This window comes from Lissotriton vulgaris, chromosome 4_1 (assembly GCF_964263255.1).
Source record: "Lissotriton vulgaris chromosome 4_1, aLisVul1.2, whole genome shotgun sequence".
Classification (NCBI taxonomy): Eukaryota; Metazoa; Chordata; class Amphibia; order Caudata; family Salamandridae; genus Lissotriton; species Lissotriton vulgaris.
Window position 1 is genome coordinate 27118572 of NC_141691.1, and position 19046 is coordinate 27137617.

At 45.0% G+C, this 19046-nt stretch overlaps 1 protein-coding gene across 1 annotated transcript in view; it reads right to left on the reverse strand.

The window, feature by feature from the left end:
* Window positions 1-885: 885 nt before the first annotated feature.
* The window catches only part of LOC147718263 (nicotinamide N-methyltransferase-like), a 33593-nt gene continuing 15432 nt past the window's right edge, over window positions 886-19046 (reverse strand). The window contains exons 2-3 of the mRNA XM_086966667.1: window positions 13780-13987; window positions 886-3300 (exon numbers count right to left, since the gene is read on the reverse strand). Coding sequence (XP_086822793.1) covers window positions 2847-3300; window positions 13780-13987 — 662 coding nt within the window. The 3' untranslated portion in view covers window positions 886-2846. The remainder of the gene's footprint in view (window positions 3301-13779; window positions 13988-19046) is intronic.

Genomic DNA, 19046 nt, shown 5'->3' on the forward strand with positions numbered 1-19046 from the left:
TATAAGGTCATTGCACTCCCTATACAACTAGTGGTTTTGCTCCCCAAGGAACTGATTGTTTGTTTTGAGGATCCCTATTACCTTGTCCACCTGACCTTCATGTCTGGAGACTGATCCATGATATTGTGTCCCACAGTTTCATGAAAGCAGTCGGCACCAGTGGCCATGCTCAGTTGTCTCAATATTAGCCTAACCCCGGCTCACAATACCCTGTGGCCTATGAATAGTGTGTACCGTAACGGTGGGTCCTGATTCAAGATGTTTCACCATAAGGAGCAGAGACAGTTATAATATATGGAGAAGAAGCAGGTTATAGGAGTTAAAGGGTAAGTGAGGCTCAACCTATCAACCTGCCCGGACTTGCCTGACAGACCAGACTGCTCCTCATAATGATCCAGACCAGCAGGAGTTGTGTCTCCACTGAAGGCTTATACAGAAGATTGGGATATTTTGAGCAGATTTTTTAACTTAAATTATGGCTGATTCGTACAATGTAAAGAAGAAGAAGAAGAAGAAGAAGAAGTGCTATCACATATTGAATATTGATTGATTCAAGAACATTTATCAATCTGACCATTAGATTTGAATGATTCTGTGTCTGTAGTTATATCACAAACTCATGTATGTGTTCCTAATGAAGAAATTAAAAAACATATTTTCCACCTTAGATAAACACTACTTTAGTGTGACTGAGATGAGGTTCTACAACACAAACAGTATATACATACCAAGAAGTAAGATGAAAAGAATAGATATAACTTCAAACTAGTAAGTCAGTAAACAACACGTTTAGAAGTATTAAATGTCAGTATATTGGTTCATTGATTTACTTATGAGTCTTCACTAATGTCAAACAGCAAACAAAAAGTCAAATGTATTGTTTTGTGACAAATTACTTCTTCTTTTAATTCAATATGTTGGACACCTAGATGTTGTTGTTGTTTTCAAATACAGTTGTGTATATTTAACATAATTGTAAAATGGCAGATGTATGTGGACCATACTGCACACAACAATTTCCATTGCAAAATGTATCCTCAGTATTATTACTTACTTGAACAAAATAACCAATCTGACTAAATTGTGAATTGTGAATGCAAGTAACCTAAGAGTGATAGCATCCTTATAATGTCACAGAGATAGCTACTAATATCCTTTAGCCTGAAAAGAGTGGTTAAACATATATTTTTAACATTACTATATTACTCCACATTGTCTTAATATTTGTATGACATCAAACATTATCTTGAAAGGATAGAGATAACCTGAGAATTCATCAGTAAGTGTACTAACCTATAAACACCATGGAGAACTGATTATGTATATTTAAAATTGAGAATCAGAGACAACAGGCTAAATTAACATATTTTCAGTATAGTTTTATAGATAAGCACAGTACATGTATGGAGCTGGGGTTAGTGGAGAATTTAGTGCAATGCTGTTTAAAATACAATACAAGCACTTTAACTAGCATGGTGCATTATGGGAGATGAACTAAATTACCACTAATGCTGTTAAAGTAGTCAATTTCTTACCAATGTGTTTCATCCCTCTTGGGACTTCTTCAGGGATTTTTCAAGTTCTGTTTCGGATGTTGATGGTAAGTATGGCTCCAAGCCAATCTTAACAGCAACATTGGTGAAACTGTGTATTGAATTGGTCTGAACGTTGTCGATAATATATCATAATTTCTCTCCAGACACCAGAAAGTCAATCTTATCTTAAAATGATTATGAAGGTAATCATTATTTGTAATTGGGTGACCACTTATGATTTAGTTTCGATAATCCGTGGTAAATTACCAGACGTATCTCATATACTCCCTATTATAAAAATGAAGAAAATTTCTACGTTATCCTTATTACATCCGTGTGTTTAGTGGCCTTTTTCAAACAACTGAATCATCCAGTGGCCAGGTAATTCAAGTAACCTCAAAGTATTCTTAAGGCAGTATTGCATCCTCTGCACGGCCACAATCAATTGGTATCGCCAAACTATGATTATCAAAACAAAATCATAAGTGGTCGCACAATTACATATATATTATGTAGTAGAAACAGAACTTGAGCATGCCCAGAAGAAACAAGAGGGGTGAAACGCATTGGCAAGCAACTGTGTGGTGATTTTAAAAAGGACAAGTGATTTACAATAAAAGATTTACTATAACTACAATCAATATACACTTGAATGAGTTGTATTAGGATATTTATAAAATTTATATTTACTCTTCTCGGGTGCAGGGTCAATTTGTAGCTGTGGGTGACGGGGGTTTGTAACCACCTATTTGGGATGCATGTTGGTCACTGCCCAGACCTGTTGCACAGAGGTTTAGCGCTAATCTAAGAGGCATATTAAGTAGTGACATCTGGTGCTGCACCGTTCAAAGCTCTGACCCTGTCTCTATTGGAAATATATTTAAATATTATAAACTACACATTCAGAATTCATAGATAGTGGAAAGAGGGCTATATCCTATTCTCCAAGGAAAATATAGCCACTATATATATCAAACATCTATTTATGGGCATTAATGAACACACAAATACACATTGCAGAACAAAACACACAAAATGTAAATGTAAATACTTTGAGCAGTTTTTGACTGAGCAACAATCCATTTTATTTTTCAGTAAAGGACAATATGATAATAATTCAATCAGAAACTAATAGATCCAAGGGAAAGTGGTCCCAGTAAAAGCAAAGGCCTGTGGTCAAGAAGTAAGGAGAGACAGAGAGCAGAGCTGATGTCAGCAGCAATAGGTCCAACAAAGGAGGAAACAGAAGGGATTTGATTCAGGGCAGACACAACCTATTCCTTTCCCCTCTGTGGATATTATGTCACTCAATTAGGATTCATAAGTACATGAAACAGGTATTTGTTTTAGAGCATGAACAAGTATTATACTGCTGTAATCTATCACATCATACAATTGATAAACCGTCCTAGGAAACACCTGCAGCGCCTTGATGACATAGTTAGCATCCCCAAGTGCTTTCCTTATAAAACTCTCATCCATAGATAGATGGGGAAACTTAAAGTCCCCAACAGTGTAATAAGTGGTATCGAGGCCCGCTATCAGGACTAAATGTCCTTCATCTTTTACCAGTGATGAAACATTTTTTAAAGCATTGCAGAACCCATCTTTATTTGTCACGTGGGTCTCCAAACAATGAATCAAAATCAGACAGTCAGCCAGTGGCAGGATGGTGGGAGACAAGGGGTTACTTTTGTTGGCATCATATTTAGGAACGTGCTTGATTTTTCTTTGTAACATATTTTGCTTCTCAGGCCATGCGTCACTAAAAAATAAAATACAAAGTTTTTTCATTTAAATATATTATTAATTAAAACATGTTATTTTCTCACAAGTTATGGCATCTTTTTCAAAACTAGTTTGTATGAATATAAACAGTCTGTTTGCAAAGGGACTATATATATATCTCCATCTTTTGAAAAAACAATATTTAAAATTTGGTAAAATAGAAACGACTCCGAAAGGTTCTGTGCCTATAGTAAACTTTACTCTAACCTATATGGGGTTTGTATTATATAGACATTAAACAACATTGTGACTGGTCCAGTCTTTATAGCATGTGCTCCAGAAAGACAGGCACAAACACATGCATCATATACATGTGTACACACGCACAAAAGCATTCTGAATGGTGTTTGTGTTTTACTGACACATTATTTTCTAGGCTTCAGTTTATAATTGCATTACTGCCCTTCTGCACCTCTTTTTCTAGTTTGTAGTTTTACCCCGGAACACCACATATGCTTGATTATGCTCACCTCCCTTTTAAATGATTGCATATCTTCAACAGATCCACAGTCACATCTTAGGAACTACCACTTATCTCTCCTGATCATAGTAATCAATATACAATTTTTGAGTGATCAATATATTTTCCAAACCCTTCTCTCTTGGAGTAACCAGGACTCAACCAGCCTGTGTCATGCCCAGAAGTCAGAGTAAAGAATCTCGCTTATAGAGAATTGTCACAATGAGGTAATAACATCTTCCACATATATGTATGTATTATTTGCAGTTAGGCTTTCCAAAGGCAGGAATTCCTCAGATATTTGTCTGTTAATCAATCAATCAATCAAATACACTTATAAAGCGCGCTACATACCCGTAGGGTCTCAAGGCGCTGGGGGGGGGGGGAGGGTGGGGGTGCCGCTACTGCTCGAACAGCCAGGTCTTCAGCTTCTTCCTGAAGGAGAGGTGGTCTTGGGTCAGGCGCAGGTCGGACGGGAGGGAGTTCCAGGTCTTGGCGGCCAGGTAGGAGAAGGACCTTCCTCCTGTAGTCGCTCTTCGGATGCGGGGGACGGCGGCGAGGGCGTGGTTGGCTGATCGGAGGTGGCGTTTGGGAGCGTAGAAGTTGACTCGGCTGTTGAGGTAGCTCGGGCCTTGGTCGTGTAGGGCTTTGTGTGCGTGGGTGAGGAGGCGGAAGGTGATTCTTTTGTTGACGGGGAGCCAGTGAAGGTCTCTCAGATGTCCGGAGATGTGGCTGGAACGTGGGATGTCGAGGATGAGTCTGGCTGAGGCGTTTTGGATCCGCTGGAGTCTCTTCTGGAGCTTGACGGTGGTCCCGGCGTAGAGGGCGTTGCCGTAGTCCAGTCGGCTGGTGACGAGGGCCTGGGTGACGGTCTTCCTGGTCTCTGTGGGGATCCACCAGAAGATCTTCCGTAGCATGCGTAGGATGTTGAAGCACGCCGAGGAGACGCTGTTGACTTGCCTGGTCATGGAGAGGGAGGAGTCCAGGGTGAAGCCCAGGTTTCGTGCATGGTCTGTCGGTTTGGGTGCGGTGCCCAGGGCGGGAGGCCACCAGGAGTCGTCCCAGGCGGAGGGTGAGGAGCCCAGGATGAGGACCTCCGTCTTGTCCGAGTTCAGTTTCAGGCGGCTGGTCGTCATCCACTCGGCTACCTCTTTCATCCCTTCGTGCAGGTTGGCTCTGGCGGCGGCGGGGTCGTTGGTCAGGGAGAGGATCAGCTGGGTGTCGTCGGCGTAGGAGATTATGCTGAGGTGGTGTTTGCGTACGATGGCCGCGAGGGGGCTCATGTAGACGTTGAAGAGGGTGGGGCTCAGGGATGATCCTTGGGGGACGCCGCAGATGACTTTGGAGGCTTCTGACTTGTACGGTGGTAGGCGGACTCTCTGTGTTCTTCCGTCCAGGAAGGAGATGATCCATTCCAGCGCCTTGTCCTGGATTCCGATGTTGCTGAGGCGGCGTACTAGGGTGCGGTGGCAGACCGTGTCGAATGCCGCGGAGAGGTCTAGGAGGATGAGGGCCGCTGCTTCTCCATTGTCCATCAGGGCTCGGATGTCATCGGTGGCGGCGATGAGGGCGGTCTCGGTGCTGTGTTTGGCTCGGAAGCCGGACTGTGAGGGGTCGAGGGATCCGTTCGTCTCGAGGAAGGCGGCCATCTGCTTGTTGACGGTCTTCTCGATGACTTTGGCTGGAAACGGGAGAAGCGAGATGGGGCGGTAATTCTTGAGGTCGGTGGGGTCCGCTGTTGGTTTCTTGAGTAGAGCGCTGAGTTCGGCGTGTTTCCAGCTTTCAGGGAAGATGGCGGTGTCGAAGGAGGTGTTGATGGTGTCTCGCAGGTGGGGTGCGATGACAGCGTCGGCCTTGTTGAAGACGTGGTGAGGGCAGGGGTCGGTCGGTGATCCGGAGTGGATGGAGTTCATCGTGCGGATGGTGTCTTCGGTGCTGATCGGGGTCCAGGCGTGGAGGGTGGTGGTGGGGGGGGGTGGCTGGTCGGTCGTGGTGTGCGTTGGTTGGTTGTTGAAACTGCTGTGTATGTCCGTGATCTTGTTGTGGAAGTATGAGGCGAGGGAGTTGCAGAGGTCTTGCGATGGGGTGATGTCGTTGTTTCCTGCGCTGGGGTTGGAAAGCTCTTTCACGATGTTGAAGAGTTCCTTGCAGTTGTGTGCGTTGTTGTCCAACCGGTCCTTGAATGCAGTTTTCTTGGCGGCGCGGATCAGCTGGTGGTGTTTCCGGGTGGCAAGTTTGTAGGAGGTTCTGTTGTCCGGTGTCGGTTCCCTTTTCCAGACTTTCTCGAGGGCTCGGCAGTTCTTCTTGGAGCTTTTGAGTTCGTCGGTGAACCATGGGGCCTTCTTGCTGCCGGGTCTGCTGGGCGGGGTCCTCAGCGGGGCGAGTTCGTCCGCGCAGTTGCTGATCCACTTCGTGAGGTTGTCGGCGGCCTGGCTGGGGTTCGCTGAGCTGGCAGGAGGGTGTTGGCTCAGGGAGGTGGCGAGCTGGTCTGCTGTGATCTTGTTCCAGCTTCTGCGGGCGGTCTGTTGCTGGTGTTGGTGGGTCGTCGTTCTCTTGAAGGAGAAGTGGACGCAGCTGTGGTCCGTCCATTGAAGCTCTGTGGCGTGGCTGAAGTCGATGTCTGTGCTGGATGAGAAGACGGCGTCGAGTGTGTGTCCGGCGAGGTGGGTGTTAATAACTTTCTTCCAATTTGATGAATCTCTACAAAACTTGGAAGACCTATTTTATTTTTACTAAATCAGCAGAGGATACAAAGTGTTGTGGTGATTAGTCAACCAGGTGCAAAGAACAAAGAGGGGGCCCAAAACATGTTTTTACTTTATTGAACTTTACATAGAAATGTGTATTGCAGGTAGTGTTAAAAAACAGCTGAATGGATGGTAATGAAACTTGAGAACATTATAGATTATGGTGTGCAGATGAACCTTTTGGGTAGTAGAGGTAAGTAGTATTTTAATACTCATAAGGCATTTGAATATGGAGATTTCTGTGGCCACAGTAATTTGTTTGTCTGTTTTATGAGTTAGGGGCATACATGTTGGTACTTTATTAAAGTGGTAATAGGAAGGCAAAAATTATATATCGTTTCTATATATATATGTATATATTTTTCTATAAAATTCACAGACTACTACGTCTGAAGTACCTAAAAATTAAATATGCAGAGAAAATAAAAAACAATCTAATACACTGACATAGCATGCTTCAATTTTCAACGTATTCAAGTTGTTCAAAAATATTTTGTACATAGTACTGTGGAACCTGCATCCCATTCAAATACACATATTTCACTTTATGGTGTATATAACACTTTGCCCAACTCTGCGCCACTCTATAAAACTCTGCTCCATGCTGCCCCACTCTACAACATTTTACTCAACTCTATACAACTCCACACTGCAACACTCTACTAGACTCTATATCACTATGAAATACTCTACTACAATATGCCCCTTAAGACCACTGTACAACACTGTATGACACTATAGGGCACTCTACTTCACTCTAGGACACACAACAACACAACTCCTTCAATACCTCTACATCCCACTGTACTCTACAATTCCACTGAATGCCACTCCACTAAATCCAGTATTTGTAGAGCGCACATCTACCCGCAGGCATCCGGGCATTGGAGGCCATCAGGAAGATTAAGCAAGCTATTGCCCAGAGTCACATGGTACTGGGCTGACCAACATCCGGTGCCAGGGATCGAACCGTGAGCCCCAGCATCCAGGCTCAGTCACCCTGGCTGCAGAGCCACACCTCTTCCCCCACACTGTATGCCAATCATCTCTACAACTACATATAACACTCTACTCTACCACACTCTATAACACTTTACTGTTCACTACTCCATTCAACAACACTGTTGTGTATGCCATTCCACTCTCTGACACTTTCCAAAACTCTTTAACCTGCCAATCCACTCTAGGGTACTCCACATCATGGTTTTATACTCTATAACACTAAACTATACACCACTTAACTCTATACCACTCTACTCTATGCTACTCTGTTCTATGCCATTCCACTCTACCCAACTCCACCCCACACCACTCCACTCTATTGCACTCTACTCCACTTAACAACACTCAAAGCCATTTCACTATACCACCCATTATTCCTCTCTATAGTTCTCCACTTTCTTACCTTTGCAATAAGGACTCTTTAGCACTCCACTTTATAACATTTGCAATAAGGACTCCAATCTACAGGACTCCACTTTCTTACATTTGCAATTCACACTGATGGACACAGACGTAAATGGGTGATGTCTGCTTTTCGTTGACATAGTTGTACTCAGGCAAGCAAAGGTTTGTTAGAAAGGCAAAAACACTGGGCATTCACCACAGATCAGAACACCAGATCTGTGAAGTATGATGGGCAAGTACGTGTAAGGAAAGTATGAAAAGGCAGGAAAGAAATATAAAAAAAAGATCAGGAGTGTATGGAGACAGTAGCCTACAAAGAATACAAAAGTACAAACATGAATGTGAAATTCAAGCGCAGCACCCAAGGAACGGGACAACAATACTAATTTATACTGTACTTTAACCACTTTTATAAAACCACTATCCCACACCCTATAACATCTCTCAGATATGTAAAATGACAAGAATAAGTGTACGTGAAGTAGTGTGGCTCACTGGTTAGAGGCGGCAGACCCGAGAGCAGAGGACGGCCCGGGACCAGGGTTCGATTCCCGGCACGGCAGGTTTCTGGACCAGGGTCAGCGGACTCGATAATTCTCTCGCCTCGGTGCCCACTCTGATCAGCGTTCACACTCGGCAACTCTGGGCATTAGCTTGCCTCATCTTCACTAACGGCCCCACCAGACCGCCGGGGATGCCTGGTCTCACCCTGGAGATACCCATTAAGCGACCATCTCTCAGGGAAGCCAGGAAGGGTTTCGCAGCAGTCGAAGCGCCTAGGGACCCTCCGGGTAAGTAGTGCGCTATATAAATGCCTATACATTTACATATACATTTACATTTACATTTACAGCAATCAGCCAGAAAATAAGAGACTTCTCAATTAGCAATACACTGGATGCTGAGGATCATATAATAAGATTGAAGAATATGAACCAGTCAAAGTAACATAAGACTCTGACCAGTAGTAAACATAATTGGTGCAAAAGGCTAAGGATGTGTCAAAATGATGCAGTATTTTAAACAGTGTAGCTATGTTTAGTTAATATGTTGGTTAACTCCCGTTAAAAATAGGATAGCTACAACCCATTTGTTCAAGGGCATCTCAAATGTACAAACCTTTAAATATACCCTGGAGCAGATAGACAGATAATGAGGAGGTTTTAATGCTAGTGAAATTATATAGACATACATATATGTGTATATATCTATATCTATACTATTATTGTTAAGAGAGAACTGTGTCCTTTGAGCCAGGTAAACTCGAAAAGTACACCACCAATCAGAACACCCAACACAGCGTTGGAAAGGGGAGGTCCAGGAGATGGACATAGGCTATACATCAACACACCATATACATTGGGGGGGGAAGAACGTTAGGGGAAAAGTAGTCCATATGGGCGTATGCATACAGTGATTAGACGCGTGGCGATCCGCGTCACAACGCTTGCGAGAGGCCCAATGGCATGTGGGCGTCGCGTTACGTAAACGTGGCGTTCGGTGTCAGACAGGAGCGCTGGAAGGAGCAAGGGACCAACACCTGACATGCGGAAGTGCCCAGCTGATGGAGTGCCCAGCGCGGGAATGAGCCATCGCACAATGCAAATATTGTAAGTAAGTAGTATAGATTCACACTTTACATGTTTGACGGCGTGTAAGGAATCACACTTGACCGTGTTAGCAAAACGCTCTTTCGCTCTGAATGTGTAAATACAGCGGGCTGTGGGTGCAGACGGTGCCATTTGCTTCTCAATCTTAGCTGGGGGTGCATTAGACATTTAGACCCCGGCGTGCCCCACCGCAGCTTGCACCTCTTCACATTATCAAGGGGAATGGCTCCCATTCCAGTAAAATGTGCACCCTCGCCACCTTAGGATCTGGCACCCTCTGACTGTTGCATTGCACTATCTCCCCAAAATGATAACACCCCCACCCGCAGCAGGATCGCCACATCAACAGTCAAGTGAGCCCTCCTTCAGACAGCACGGTACACTACAACTGCACTTCGGCAACACCTGCAGGGTCAGAACAACAGGGCGGGCAAGGGTGCCGAGCCACTTCAGCAGGCTTCAGTAAAGTAAAGTATGGGTTCGGACAGGCACTTCAGAAGTGCACAGCAGATGAAGTGGCCAGCGCAGGGAGGAGCGGCGATGCTGGTCAGTACTCTCGAAAAGCCTACCCGGACAACGTCGGGACAGGCTGCTAGTATATATAGATATATGTCTATATATATATGTCCGTTCTGGCCGATCACAAGATACCAGCTCTAATGTTTGCTGATGATACGCTCCTTCTCTCCAAGTCATCTATGGGTATTCAGCAAACATTAGATGCGTTCTTCAATTTTTGTAAAAACAGAAATCTATAGATCGATCTATCTCAAACCAAGTACATGGTTTTCCATGCCAGAAATGTAAATTGTCCACATCCTCATATGGGGGTTTTGGCTCTGGAAAGAGCCTCCAAGTTTGATTACCTTGGAGTAACATTGAAGGACAGGATGGATTGGGGGACTCATCTAACTAAAGTAAATTTGAAGTTAGCTCAAGCCTCCAGTGGTATACTAAGGGTCTACAATGATTGCACATTCAAGACCTTGGGATCCCCGGTGGAACTCCTTAGATCCCTAGCTATGGGTGGAGCCCTTTAGTCTGTTGAGCTCTGGGGCCATATTAACGCTGCTTAACTGAGAACAATAGAGAACGCCTTCTTGAGACGTCTTTTAAAACTTCCACAGAGTACTCCACTACTACCCTTACGCCTAGATCTGGGTTTGGTCTCTATCAGGGACACAATAGCAAATCGCCCTCTGCTCTATTGGAGACGCCTCTGGAGCACTCCAGAACTTATTTGCTACAAGGAGGAATTAAGGGGTCTTTTGTCCAAACTGGGTGTGGGGAAGATCCCCTGGCTAAGGCATGTGAGACAGCTCTGCCATGCAATAGGGAGGGCAGATATTTGTCTAGTACCGGAGGAGACATATCCCCTTATTACTTTAAAGGAACTCACCCAAGCTCTTAAGGAATATCGGTTGGCTGTCACGATTCAATCTGGCTCTCTAGGGACCCTGAGCTCTAGATTCCTAGACGTTAAGGTCAACTATTTCTTTGAGCACTTTATGAACTATATCCAGCCCCTACTGGCAAAAAAACTTTATGTCCAAATTTAGATATGGGACCTTGCCAGTGAGGGAGTACACTAATAAGTGGTCGGGATCCTGTTATTCCTCCTTCGGTTGTCCAGGATGTGACATCAGAGTGGAAATTGATTTGCATGTTCTATTATTCTGCCCCTTATACACCAAATTCAGAGTTAAGTGGATTGTTCAGTTTTGCAAGAACTTGGCCCTAAGAGATTTTCGAGAGGTTTATAGGATCTTAAAATACGACACATCCCAATTGACGCTATTTGTGACTTCCAGATATTTATATGCAATGTGGTGTATCAGAAGTGCTAGAATAGAACTATTGAAATCGAAGGAGTAAAGGTAGTGACTTTTCTATGCGACCCTCTGCTTATTTAGGAGAAGTGTGGCTCACCGGTTAGAGGCGGCAGACCCAGAAGCAGAGGTCGGCCCGGGACCAGGGTTCGATTCCCGACGCGGCAGGGTACAGAACCAATGTCAACGGGCTTGATAAATCTCGCCTCGGTGCCTCTCTAACCATGGGTCCCACGCTGCAACTCTGGGCAATAGCTTGCTTAATCTCCACAACGGCCCCCTCGCCCCCGGGGATGCCTGGCTTCACCTTGGGGATGCCCAATAGGGACCATCTCACAGGGAAAGCAAGGACAGGTTCGCCAGCGGTACACAGCACCAAGAAACCCCGGGGTGAACGTGCGCTCTACAAATTCATACTAACATAACTAACATTTAACTGGGGGTTAGGTACCTCTCTTTTATAATTGTTGACAATTATATTAAATGTAACCTTTTAAAACCTTGTGTAGACTGGTTTCTGAGATAATTTTTAAAACAACATTTTTTAATTCACAAACATGTTATTCAGCAGTTTTCATGGCGTTGGATTAACAATATGTATAAATGATGTATAATATAATTTGAACCTTGCAATTTACTGCGATTGAGCTTTCATGGCTTATAGCCGATAATAAAGTTGTTTTTGACTGACTGACAAAAGCATTTTCTGAACAGGCACCTGAATATTTACTTAGATTTGGTATCTTAAAATGTGCTCTTTATTTGTTATGGCTGCAATTGTACAATGATAAAATAGGTGAGAAATGTTCTAAGCTTTTCCATTTTTAGGGTTCTCTTTCTATTTTGAATACAAAATATTGAAATTTCATCTTCTAAGCTTAGGGCGCGGTGTAGAAACAGCTAGAGGTTGGGAGTTGATCACCACGCTCTTTTGAACTCTCTGAAATACAATCTATATATTGATATAGTTGCATTGCGAGATTTCACTGTTTGTGACTGCCATCGACTGGCTCCAAACACAAGGATGAATGATTACAGGGAGCAGCATACCATGATCCCTGTATTTGAATTCTGAAATGTGTTATTTTTCAAAGGAACCTGCACTACTGTTATAAACAAAATCCCATTTGAGAATTCATTTACAGAAGCAGGCACCCCAACAAACTCCATGGAGAGGAAACTGACCAATGAAACAGCATTCCTGTTTGAATGTTTTATCACCTCCATTGAGATTTAAGCAACTTATTTAACTTTTATGAGCACAATTGCAGTAACGAACCAGTGACACACCTCGATGCTAATCCTAAAAACAATAGAGATGCCCAATGTATGACTTCCCCTATTTGTGATTCAGAATGAGTTGATAACCTTTTGTGATACAGAACAAATTACCAAATCACAATCACCAAAAAAATGCACTTCAAGAAATGGTGAGAGGTTTGTCATGCTTTCTCACTTACTGGTTCAAAGATGGAAAGCAGTTTGATGAACGCCCTACAAATCCCTAGTTTCAAAAATGGAAAAGTGGCATTAAACTGTTGTTCACCAATTGAAACATTGAAATTAATTTCATGAAACTAAAACTGCTGCCCTCGGCGTTAGGAAGGCATTTGTAATACATCATCAAGTGCAAAATATATACTAAGTATTGGCGAATTTTGCGGATTTGCAGTCTGCGAAATCTCGCAAAATGGCATAAAAATCTGCAAGTTTGCACAATAATCCGCGAACTCACGGATTTACACAAATATACTAGAGTACTGTTTCTACTGGCTAATCAGTAAGTGCTAGCACATTGGGAAAATGTATAGTGCTTTTCCTACACTGCAGCTTCGTAAAGGGCCAGAAGATTTGTCTCCAGTAGCCATGTGTGCCTGTAACTTTGCCACAGCACCAAAAGGCGCCGATGTCCCCTGAGTGAGCTGTCCATCATAGTTGGGAAACGGCGGGAAGATGTTTCATACAGCTAGTGTGTGGTGGGTGGGGCCAAACCCACTGGACTATGCAAGTTCACATGTCTCTTGTCTATAAAGGGTCAGAGACCGAGAAGGGCAGCAGATGAGGAGAAAGCAGCCTCCTGGTCACAGGAACTACATGGGGGTGGCGCTTGAGAAACTCTTGGATGCAAAGACCTTCTTCCGGGATTACAGCTAATTTTCGACGGCAGATATGGGGATAAAGCACACTTGCTCAGCCTCGACCGTGCTCACAAATTTTTTGGGCTGATTAAAACATTACTGAATTTGAGCTTCATTTTGGGCATGTGGAAAAACAAAAAAAATCCGCCTGTGTGCGGATTTGCAGATTTTTCAGCAATTTCGCGAGAATCGCGGATCGCGAAATTGCCAAAAATTCACAAATTCTGCGAGCGCTACTGATTTTCCACCCACACTTAATACATACCTGTTGCCCTGGTGCTCACAAAGTGCCTTTGCTACATGACTCCAGTCCAGAGCTCCTGGTTCATTTCTCCACCACTTCTTAATCTCTGCAACACACTGATCAGTTGAGCCACCAAGAACGATTTCTGAAAAATAGTCGCAAGCTGGAAAGGTCCACTGTAAGAACGGACCATAGGACAGCTCGATCAGGAGCTCCCCTTTCACAGCACCTGGTAAAAAAAATGTACAGAAATGGATTATTGATCTCGATTTTTGAAGTCAATAGATTATATTAACCTCTGCTACCCTGGTAACTTGGCACAGATCAATCAGGTTTATTTTTAGAGGCAGCGTGTATATTATTTGTGCAGCACCTCAAACAGTAAAACAGTGAAAACACCGCACAAAAATATAGTTTAATTTCATGAACAAAATTAGACAACAGCTACACTAATCCAAAAAGAACTTGAGTCATACATTTTTAAAGCATAAACTGAAATGTAGCGCTTAAAAGCTTAAAAGCACAATTCCACAACCAGGGCTATCTGGTCATACTTCACTGGAAAAAATACAAACGATCAGGCCAACCATGATGGAGCTTATTCTAGATAGATAGATCAGGATTGACCTGATGCAAAGTTTCTTAAGTGCATCATTGATGGGGCAAAGATGCGAGAAGCAACAGGGTGATTTGTCATTGTTAATCTCTATGATGATGGTGATGCATCAGCTCTGAGTCGCGCAATGTCGAAGATGCATCAGAAATGTAGTCACTGATTTGCAGAGTCAGTGATACATCACAGTCAATCATAACAAAGGTGGTGATGCATCTGCTGTTGCAGTGGTACACTGGTTCTGAGATGCTGTGTCTTTGGCAATGCATAGAGTCTGCTGGAGCAGCACCACAGGCCCATTTCAAGGGTCCAGGACTGGGCTGGCACCACTTGGCAAGGCAGACCCACGGATAACAGGTGCTGCTACATGCTGGTTGGGAGCCTTTCATTTCCCTGAGACTTCAGAACAGGATGTGACCCAGCAAGCCCTTGGAGTCTCTCTGGTTCTAAGTTCAAGGGATGTGGGTCCAGTCCTTCTCACCCAGGCAAGGAAGACAGAAGGCAGCAGATTAAAACACCAAAAAAATCCATTCTTCCAGCGCAGCAGTCCAGCAGAGTGATACTCCTTGAGGGGAAACAACCTTTACAATATAACCATTACATTGCACTACACTAACAACGCAGGCATTAAATCACAACATCCTTTAAAACACATGAAACGACATCGCATGTCACTACAACACAGGCATTACAACGCATACGATTACAACGCATTCCATTGGAGTTAGAATGGTAATTTGTAACCCCTACATTATCCAGAAATTACCCTACTGTTGCTTCCCCTGGAGTTAGAATAGTATTTTCTACCCCTACACCATCCAGCACTTACTCCACTGTTGCACCCCCTGGAGACAGAATAGTAATTTTTACCCCTATACTATCCAATTCTTACCTTCAATGCAATGCAATGGTATGCATTGTAATGGTATGCATTGTAAAGGTAGTATGCGATGTAATGGAATGTGTTATTAAGGTAGTTTTTTAAAATGCGATGTAATGTCATAGTATGTAATGGAATGCGTTGTAGTGGATGTTGATATGTAAATACTGTGTTTCAAGTGCATGCGTTGTAAATGTATGCGTTGTAACATCATACATTCATCCTTGAGCAGCACATCAGTCCTTATTCCTGCCAGACAATCCACAGCTCAAGAAATATACTGAGTTGGTGAGTTCAGAAGTCTAGTTCTTTTACCCAGTGATGACTTTGAAGTAGGCAAGTGTTGGACTTGGAACTTTTTCCAGGGTCATTCCTGAACTTTTTGCCTTCACCCTATACTTTTTCTGACCTGTTCTTGGCTGTTTTATGACTCTGGGCACTTTACCACTGCTGATCAGTGCTAAAGTGCATATGCTCTCTATTGTAAATTGATGTATGGATTAGTGACTCCATGTTTGGTGTATTTGGTTTACTTGTCAGACCCTAGTACAGTGTACTGCATGTGTGCAGGGCTTGTAAATTAAATGCTGCTGTTGGGATTGCAACACGTCAAGTCAAGTCAAGTCATAACATTTATATAGCGCACTACATACCCAGAGGGTTTCAAGGCGCTTAGGAAGGGGGGTGGATTATTTGTCAAATATCCACGTTTTAAGCTGCTTTCTGAACGCTAGGTGATTCTGGGTGAGGCGAAGGTAGGCGGGAAGTGAGTTCCATGTTTTGGCAGCCAGGTATGAGAAGGATCTGCCTCCCATGGTGGTTTTGTTGATGCGAGGTACAGTGGCGAAGGCTTGGCTGGAAGAGCAAAGTTGGCGGGAGGGGGTGTAGAAGGATAGTCGAGAGTTGAGGCAATCTGGTCCGATGTCGTAGAGTGATTTGTGTGCGTGGGTGAGGAGTCGGAAAGTGATCCTCTTATTGACGGGTAGCCAGTGGAGGTCTTTAAGGTGACCAGAGATGTGTTCGTTGCGTGGGATGTCTAATATGAGCCTGGCTGAGGCGTTTTGGATTCGTTGTAGTTTCTTCTGGAGTTTAGCGGTGGTACCAGCGTAGAGGGTGTTTCCGTAGTCCAGTCGGCTCGTGACTAGAGCGTGGGTGACTGTTTTCCTTGTTTCGGAGGGGATCCAGCGAAAAGTTTTTCTGAGCATGCGAAGAATGTTAAAGCAGGAAGAGGATACGGCGCTGACTTGTCTGTTCATTGAGAGTGAAGAGTCCAGGATGACGCCAAGGTTCCGTGCGTGGTCTGTCGGGATGGGTGCATTTCCGAGGGCTTCCAGCCACCAGGAGTCGTCCCAGGCAGAGGGGGATTTACCTAAGATGAGGACTTCTGTTTTGTCTGAGTTCAGTTTCAGACGGCTTTGTTTCATCCAATCGGCGACTTCTTTCATTCCTTCGTGTAGGTTAGTTTTAGCGGTACTGGGGTCATTGGTGAGAGAAAGGATCAGTTGAGTGTCATCCACGTAGGAGATGATGTTGAGGTTGTGTTGGCGGGCGATGGCCGCGAGGGGGCTCATGTATACGTTGAAGAGGGTGGGACTGAGTGATGATCCTTGTGGTACGCCGCAGATGATTTCAGAGGCCTCGGACTTGAATGGTGGGAGGCGGACTCTTTGGGTTCTTCCGGTGAGGAACGAGGTGATCCATTCCAGTGCCTTTCCTTGGATTCCGATGTTTCTGAGGCGTTGTAAAAGGGTGCTGTGGCAGACTGTGTCGAAGGCTGCAGAGAGGTCGAGGAGGATGAGGGCGACTGTGTCTCCATTGTCCAGTAGAGTTCGAATGTCGTCTGTTGCTGCGATGAGGGCGGTCTCAGTGCTGTGTTTGGCTCGGAAGCCAGATTGTGAAGGGTCGAGTGATTTGTTGGCTTCGAGGAAGGCGGCGAGCTGGTTGTTGACAGCTTTCTCGATGACTTTGGCCGGGAATGGAAGAAGCGAGATGGGGCGGTAGTTTTTGAGTTCGGTGGGGTCTGCTGTTGGTTTTTTCAGAAGGGCGGTGAGTTCAGCGTGTTTCCAATCTTCTGGGAAGGTAGCGGAGTTGAAGGAGCAGTTGATGACGTCTCGGAGGTGCGGTGCTATGACGGAGTCTGCTTTGTTGAAGATGTGGTGAGGACATGGGTCTGTGGGGGATCCTGAGTGGATGGAATTCATCAGGCGGATGGTGTCCTCAGTGGAGATAGGGTTCCAGGCGTTAAGGGGGTTAACAGGGGGAGGGTGGTCAGCTGATGGTAGGGTGGGTTGGCTTCCGGGTTGGTTGTCGAAGCTGTTGTGGATGTCAGCAATCTTGTTGTGGAAAAAAGAGGCTAGGGAATCGCAGAGGGTTTGAGAGGGGGTGATGTCGTTGGAGTTGGCCGAGGGGTTGGAAAATTCCTTGACGATGTTGAAAAGTTCCTTGCTGTTGTGGGCGTTGTTGTCAAGTCGATCTTTGAATGCTGTTTTCTTGGCTTTTCGGATCAGTTGGTGGTGAGTACGGATGGCGCTTTTGAAGGCGACCTTGTTGCTGGTGGATGGGTCTTTTTTCCAGGCCTTTTCAAGGGAGCGGCACAGTTTCTTGGATTTCTTGAGGTCGTCGTTGAACCATGAGGCCTTTTTGATGCCAAGTTTGTGTTGACGTTTTTTCAGAGGTGCTAACGTGTCGGCAGTGTTGGATAACCAAAGGGTGAGGTTGGAGGCGGCTTCGTTGGCGTTAGAAGAGAGGGCTGGGGAGGATTGAAGGAGTGATGTGGAGATCTGCTCTGTGGTGATTTTGTTCCAGTTTCTTTGTAGAGTTGGTTGGAGGTGGATGATGGGTTTCGGCTTGTTGTAGGTGAAGTGAACGCAGCTGTGGTCAGTCCCGAGGAGATCCGTAGTGTGGCTGAAGGAGACATGATTGCTGGAGGTGAAGATGGGGTCGAGAGTGTGACCTGCGATGTGGGTGGGGGAAGTGACCAGTTGTTTAAGTCCGAGGTTGGCGAGGTTGTCTAAGAGGGTGGCGGTGTTGCGGTCGTTGATCTTTTCAAGGTGGAAGTTGAGGTCTCCCAGAAGCATGTAGTCTTTGGAGGGGAGTGCGTGTGGAGTGACGAAGTCCGTGATGTCTTCACTGAATTTTGCGCGGGGTCCTGGTGGTCTGTAGAGGAGGGTGCCTCTGAGTGTGGTCTTGGGGTCGATGTGGATCTGGAAGGGAAGGTGTTCGGAGTTAGCGAGGTTGGTGTCGGAGCTGGTTGAGATGCGGATGGATTTCTTATGGGCGATAGCGATTCCACCTCCTGTGTGGTCGGTGCGGTCCTTGCGTGTGATCTTATAGTCTTCAGGGATAGCGATGGCGATGTCAGGGGCGGAGGAAGCGTTCATCCATGTTTCCGTTAGGAAGGCGACGTCAGGAGAGATGGTGTCAAGTAAGTTCCAGAGGTCAATGGCGTGTCTGTGGACCGAGCGGGTGTTGAGAAGGATGCATTCTAGGTGGTTGGGGTCGGGAATTTGTGGTGTGGTCGTAGCGGAGATGTTGTCGGTGCCGATGAATTTGCAGGAGTAGCAGGAGAACGGTCCATGGGTGCGACCAGGAGCGGTTTGGACGCAGTTGGTTGTGCCACCCACCGGAGCAACTTATAAAGTGTGCCATTGCTAAACCTGTGTGCAGTCTGGCACTGCCATGTTGAATTTGGCAAGTGCACCAACTTGCCAGTCCCTAAATCTTCCCTTTTCTATGTATTAGTCATCCCTAAGGTAGGCCCAAGGGCAGGGTGCATTGTTTGTAAATGGTAGGCCA